The sequence below is a fragment of the Cupressus sempervirens genome, chromosome 2 (assembly GCF_028749045.1).
Source record: "Cupressus sempervirens isolate cs-2001-9-10 chromosome 2, ASM2874904v1, whole genome shotgun sequence".
Taxonomy (NCBI): Eukaryota; Viridiplantae; Streptophyta; class Pinopsida; order Cupressales; family Cupressaceae; genus Cupressus; species Cupressus sempervirens.
The window spans coordinates 522,982,469-522,989,771 of NC_143119.1; the positions used below are offsets into that span (position 1 = coordinate 522,982,469).

Below are 7,303 nucleotides of genomic sequence, written 5' to 3' on the forward strand. Positions count from 1 at the left end.
TTTAAAATTTAAAATTTATATATTTTTTGTATTAGAAATAGCGAGATCAAAAAGAAGTTACATTGTAACTGGGAGACCCATCAGAGGCACAGCCTCAACCAAGAATGCATTAACAACTGAAACTCTAATGAACCAACAAAACTACTGCAAAATGTCAAGATACAGATCAACCCAGGCGGTCCAGCCGAGTGGGCCTTCCATCCAAACAATATTTTTCCTTTCTTGGATCTGAGATAGAATAAATAATTCCTCCTTTTTGGCATTATGGTTCTTTTGGATGGCTTGGTTCAGCTTCCAGCAGGTACGCTCAAAAAGTTGCAAGTTATCCATAGTCCTCTGCCACTGGTATCCATACTTGAGCTCATGAACAAAAAGGGTCGCCTGCCCGTCTTTAAGAAATTTTCGAAGTTTATCCTTCTCAATTATCATAGTGGTTTGAACCTGCAAAATTTTTTTGAAAAAAGTGAGTTTTCGAAAAAACTCAGTAAGAATCCTTGGCTTACCTTGGTACTTTTCCTCGTTCCTGCATTTCCAAATCTGCCAAATAATGTTAGAGGACAGCATATTCCAAAAAAAGTTAGCATCTTTACTGATCCCATTAATGTGACCAGTAATGATATCAATAATGCTCACACTAATAGGATAGTAAATACCAAATAAATGCCATATTTCTTTAGCAAATAAGCAATCAAATAAAATGTCTACTATTTTTTGGTAACTTGCAAATTCTACAAATATCAGAGTGCTGATTGTCTTTTCTAATAGGCAGTTTATCAATTAAAGTCAGCCATTTAAAACATTGAATTTTTGGCTCAACAGGGCTTTTCCACAGAAAAACTAGTAACTTATTCCAATCTTTACAATCAAAAGAACAGTACCAAATTTTATTAAGATGCAGAATAATATCTTCATTGTAGTCAATAACCTTATATATGTTTTTAGCTTTAAGTCTGTCCAAAACAGTACCATCTGGCCACTTACAATTCAAATGTCTAAAAGAATTCACATGACAGATAGAAGGAAGATTTTTAGTAGCTTGTAATATCAGATTATAAGTCTTCTTCTGGGATTAAGGAATATTAAACTTAATCTTGAGATCGTCCCAGGGAATAAGGACATCCTGTTCATAAATATCAACAATTTGAGTAATACCGGCTTTAGCCCAAGATTTGGCAGAACATCCCTGGTAGAGTGCAAGAGGTTTATTATTGACACACAAATTCCACCAAATGGACTTTTCACCATGGATTTGACTATTATTGTAGAACTCCTTATTAGAGATAAACTTTCAGACATATTCCCAGGCGCGCCAAATAGACCTAAAAATCGTAGAACCTTGGACTATGACCGAAAATTTACTAGTAATAAGGTCACAAAAGGGGAGGTTCTTCCAAGATTTAGCCTCCTTGGGGTAACCTCTGTCAATATTATGTTTGACAAGAACCTTCCAAGGACTATCACCTTCCAATGCTTGAAAAATCCATTTGGCAGAAAGAGCGATGCCCTGTAACTTAAGGTCCTTAAGCCCAAGTCCACCGAGGGACTTAGCAGTATGACACCAATCCCAGTTAACAGCATGGTGCTTACGATTGCCTTTGCCATCAGACCATAAAAAATGTCTGATGGCTTTTTGGATCTCATGAATCTTATAGTTATTAAACATCCAAGCGGAAGAATAATATATACTATAAGAGGACAGGATCTTTTGACAAACCTGAATTCTACCAGCAAGCGATAAGGTTCTATTATGCCATTTGTTAAGCTTGTTCTCGATTTTGGCTTTAACCCAGGACCACATATCTTTGAGAGAAGGGTCAACAGAATAAGGGATTCCCAAATACTTAACAATCTTCTTTGGTCCTCCCCACTGAAAATTGTATTGTGAAAACCAATCCGGAGGCTTGTCCTACCATCCCAGGCATATAGACTTAGCTTGAGAGAGTTTGGCACCAGATATAACACAAAAAAAATTCAATTTGACTTGCAGATTTTTTAAGTTGGTTTCAGAGAGCTCGAAAAAGATAGCAGTATCATCAGCAAAGTGGCTGTTTAAAAGCTCATCATTGTTAGGTAGGTACAAACCTCTAATGTCCGGAGAGAAAGAGGAGTCTCTGAGAATGTAGAAAAGAGCTTTAGTAGCAATGACAAAAAGAGCAGGGGCCAAGGGGCATCCTTGTATAATAGAACGACCCAGCGGGAAAGGATCTGAAAGAGATCCATTAACCTCAACTTGAGCATAAGCATCCTTAAGCAAGGTAGAGACATCATCACAAAAATAAGAAGGAAACCCGAAAGACTGTAAGATCAAATTAATGAATTGCCAATCCACCCTATCATATGCTTTTTCAAAGTCTAGGAGAAGCAAAGCAACATTCTGATGTGACACTTTAGCCCAATCCATGGCTTCCCAAGCAGTAATAAGATTCTCCAGAATGTATCTTCCCTTAATAAAACCAGTTTGAGTAATGCTAAAAAACTTAGGGAGAATATTAACCAGTCTAATAGCAAGCACTTTAGCTAAGATCTTGTAAGAAACATTAAGGAGAGTGATCGGCCTCCAATTCTTAATCAGAGTTTTATCTCCTTCCTTAGGAAGGAGCTTAATATACCCCTTGTTAATTTCCGGCCCGAGAGAGCCAGTAGCTAAAGCTTCATTATAAAGGTCCAGCAGATCTTTGCTAATCCAGGTGATGTTAGCCTTATAAAATTCAATAGGAAGCCCGTCGTGCCCAAGAGCTTTATAATCCTTGAGAGCTTTGATGGTCCCTTCAATTTCCTCAACAAAAATTAAGGTTGAGAGAGACTTGACATCATCATCATCCAATTTATTGGGAAAAAGACTTCTACAACTATCTCTACCTTCAACGGCCTCTCTAGAGTCCTCAGAAGATAAGAGTTGTTTATAATAAACAGCAAAGGCGGCATAGATGCTAGCCGGATCCATGATTTCCTTGTTATTTATGATCAGTCTATCTATAGATTCTTTAGTATGCTTATGTTTAAGGAGGTTAAAAAAGAATTTGGAGCCACGATCCCCATGTTGGAGCCAGTTAGCCCTCGAGCGAATTTTAGCACCTTGGATCTTGTATTGTTGATGCTTTATGAGGGCATCTTTAGAAGCAACCAACTAGTTAAGAAAAACCAGGTTGGAAGGGTCAGATTGAGCCTTTAACTTAGCTTCCTGAAGGCTAGAGATTAACAATTTCTCATTAAATCTAAAGTCTTTAGCGTGCTTTTGGCCAATGGTCTGTAACAGATTCTTCCATGCAAGAATCATAACCTTCCACTTGTCCAGCATAGAATAGTCTTTAAGGTTAAAAAAATTGAAATTTCTAATGATATGAATGGCACAGAGGACATCATTATCTTGAAGAAGCTTGGTGTTAAGCAAAAATTTGGAACAAGCAGAGTTCTGACGAATAGGGCCAGAACTGATATTAATCCTAGTGAAAATAGGGTGATGGTCAGATAAAACGGTGGCCATGACTTTGACAATGACACTATTATTGTCAGGAAGGAAGCAAATGAAGTCTTTGTTACCATAAAAGAGGTCTAATCTAGAATAGATCTGAGCATGACCTTGCTGGAAGTTACACCAGGTGTGCCAGATTCCAGGGTGAGTGTCTTTCGAGTTGGCAAGAGGGTCAAACAGATTTTTATTCCTAATAAAATTGGTCCAATGAACATACTCTTGATCCTTCCATTTAAAAGGAAGGCCACCAGACTTGTCGTAAGGTGACTCAACCATGTTAAAATACCCTCCAAAAAACCAGGGAATATCAGGAAGATTAGCAAGGCAATTCCAAAGAGAGATTCTGGATTTAACTTCATTAGGAGCATAGATGGAACAAAAACCAACAGATTTATTATTAATGTTCATAATGAACCAAACAACCCTGTTACATGGCGAAACACCATTATCAGAGATATAAGATTCCCATTTAGGGTTAATAAGAATAGCAATTCCTCCCTTTCCCCTACAATGGTTAGTTGTGAATTTAATAGAATCCTTCCAAATGAAGCTAAGATTAGAATCAAGATTAAAACCAGTAGCTTTAACCTCTTGCAGCATGACCAAATCAATATTATCAAAAGAATTTAAAACCTGCTTAATAACAAATTTCCTATCAGGAGATTCAATCCCCCTCACATTCCAAGAGATGCAATTCATTGAGATACAGTGACAATATCATGATCCGCAGTTCCATTCACCATATTGGGACTACTGGATGAGTCCCCATCCAATTTACCAACGAGTTTATTTCTAGACCCTGGTGGCCTTCCGCGTCTTCTCATAGTCATAGACTCTATTTTAGAGGATTCGTCCCGTTCAGAGGGCTCCAAATCCATGCTAGAATCATTCAGTTTCGACTCTTTAGCAGGAATAATTTCAAAGATATACCCATCTTCAATTTCCTTAAAAACTTTTGGAGGCAAATTATCATGAGTTAAGTCAGATGCAATGGTTCTAGCTTGAGAAGTAAACTCTAGATCTAGACCAGTACTCGGATGAGGTAAACTGGCCTGAGAAGGAGGATGAAGATTTTTGAGGCTATTGGCTTTGGGTTGACCTGAATTATTCTTTTTCCTCTTCTTCTTATTGCTAACCAGAGTAAATCCATCGTCATTATCAAGCCCCGACTTGACATCTATATGAGGGTTCTTTTGAATGATAGACGACAGATCAACCTGAGCAATACTTACATTTTCCTTGAAAGTTTTTCCAATAGAATCGGGAGAAGGTTGAACAACTGATTGGTTAACCTGATTTTCAAACGTGGTAGGGGATTTGGGGTTACCAGGAGGTTTAGGCTGGGATTTTTTAATGATAGGACAATCCTTCCTACGATGGCCTTCCCTCCTGCACAGAAAACATGCGTTCAAACCTCTTAGGATTTCGATGGGACACACATAATTTTCATGCAAAACTTTTATTTCAATTTCATTAGGGATTTCTGTCCCTGGAAGGATCGACATAAGAACCCTAGCATCCATATGTGGGACTAACCTGGAAGTTTCGTCCATCCGGATGGTTTTACCGAAATTTTCCATTAATAGAGGAAGGAATCGCCAAAGGAAAGGTGGGACATTTTTCACCAAAATCCACTTGGGTGTCGAGAGGGCTAAAACCTCTTCATGCACGGCTTCAGGTGTCCAAGCTAAAGCCCGGAACGAGGTCGAACCAACATTCCAATATTTTCTTTTTAATACCTCTTGCTGGGCTTCATGATTAGAGAAAAAAATGACAAACAACCCCTTTTGGATCTGCCTGCAAAATGAGATATTAAACCCTAGTTTCATATTCCAAAAGTTATAAAACCAATCATCCAGAAATTTTCAAGGTGGGCATTTATCAATTTCCACTGAAGCAAAGAAAATAGAAGTGTCTTTAAGTTTGTTTCTTTCCTTAACAATTTTGGCAAGCATTTCAGAATTCGAGGACAAGGAAAACGGAGCCGCGGAAGCCTCAGGATTCTTACCTTGGTAGGCGCCTTCATTGATCCCGGGATTAACTATGAACCTAGCTTTATCATCGATCTTACCAGATGCATTCGCAACTGCCTCCGAAAATGACTTAGATTTGGCAGGAGAGACCGGATCGAAATTGGAGTTGTCAATATTAATGGCTTGTTCGCTTGTTGTAGGAGAATTGAATGCCGAAGCAAAAGGAACGAAAGACGTACCTGCGGAGTGGTTTGAAGTAAATGGAGGGAAGGTCGGAGAGGCTCCACCTGTGTCCGTCGTACGCAGGAGGATCACCATCTGTCCGCCGTCGTCAACGATTTCCTTAGCCTTAGCCACCTTGCCGGCGATATCGGCCCGAAGGATCGAAAACGAGCTCGGCAAAAAATCAGTGATAAGAATCTTCATTCAAATTTATATATTTTGATATAATATAGATGATTTTATGTGTTTGATTTTGATATAATGTTGAACATCATTGAAATAAGCAATCAAAATGAATTGAAATTACTACGAAAGTACTCATTAAAAAAGGTATATAGATATAGACATAGACTATATATTTGCTTGTCATGATTGAATTTTATAAAAACTATGATTATTTTTCAAAAATAAAAATAAAGTGATGTGTGATGGAAATTAATTGACTAAATGGTACCAGTGAATGCTAAAGTAGTTAATATATTGATTCAATTCAAAATTTTATTTTTTTTATAGTTAACTAATAAAATAATATTCTAATATTTTACTTTCTTACAATAGCTCTTTGAAATCACAAAGATTCATGTGAACAAATTATTATTTTTAAATAATAATTCATGTGAACAAATTAGATTATTAATAATCTTTAATTTAAATAACATAATATCTACTAAAATCTTTTAAATAGATTAATATATATGATTTATTTAAATTCAATTTATCAAATATGAAATTTTTTTTTAAAAAAAATCCCATCAAAAAAATTATTATGAAAAATTAATAAGAAATAAAAAAAAAAAAGAATTGACTAAATAAATTATACAAACTTAAAAACAATATTTAAAGAAAAAACTAAACTAATATAAAAAAATTTAAAAACTAAAACCTAAACCAATTTAAAAAATCAAAAGTTAAATAAATAGAGATCACAATATGAGCTAATATGGAGATCACAAGTATTTGTTTTTTAAATTTAAAAAAATAATAATAATTAAAATTGAAGATTTAAAAAATAATTTTATGTAAACAAATTAAATTATTAATAATTTTCAATTTAAATAACATAATATTTACTAAAATATTTTAATGAGATTAATACATATTATTTATTTAAACTTAATTCATCAAATATGAAAAAATAATCATTTAAGAAAAAAGTTATCAAAAAAGTTATTATGAAAAATTAATAAGAGAAATACAAAAAAATTAATATAAAAAAATAATGTCTCTAACAAATATTCTATTGACTAAATAAATTATAGAATTTAAAAGATAATATTTAAAGAAACTAACATAAAAAATAAATTAAAAACTAAAATCTAAATCAATTTTAAAAATCAAAAGTTAAATAAATAGAAATCACAACATGAGCTAATGTGAGATCACAAATAATTTTTTTAAAAAAATAAATACAAAAAAAAAAACAATAATCAAAAGTGGAGATAACAACAAATAAATATCAAAACAAGAGTTAAAAGTGGAGTGAGATAAAAGTGAAATGATCTACAATTTTTCGGCCAAACTAACAACTTTTTCGACCAACTAACAACTTTTTCGGTGAACTCACAACTTTTTAGTCAAAATATCAATTTCTTGAAACAAAGTTCCCACAAATAGCCCATCGGCTAAATTAAATTAA

The 7,303-nt window shown here is 34.6% G+C and overlaps 1 protein-coding gene across 1 annotated transcript; it reads right to left on the reverse strand.

Annotated features, from left to right (window-relative positions):
• On the reverse strand, positions 1 to 5,897 carry LOC149573255 (uncharacterized). The gene is made up of 2 exons (XM_089814457.1): positions 5,481 to 5,897; positions 1 to 441 (listed from the first exon to the last, which is right to left on the reverse strand). The coding sequence occupies exons 1-2, from the start codon at positions 5,869 to 5,871 to the stop codon at positions 419 to 421; spliced, it is 414 nt and encodes a 137-aa protein (XP_089670583.1). The 5' UTR covers positions 5,872 to 5,897; the 3' UTR covers positions 1 to 418.
• Positions 5,898 to 7,303: the final 1,406 nt, after the last annotated feature.

Excerpts from the sequence above, each read along its gene's own strand:
- LOC149573255 (XM_089814457.1), bottom strand. The coding sequence starts at position 5,871 with ATGAAGATTCTTATCACTGATTTTTTGCCGAGCTCGTTTTCGATCCTT. Across the intron at positions 442-5,480 it reads CAATGAAGGCGCCTACCAAG|GTTCAAACCACTATGATAAT; the intron begins GTAAGAATCCTG and ends AAAATTTTGCAG.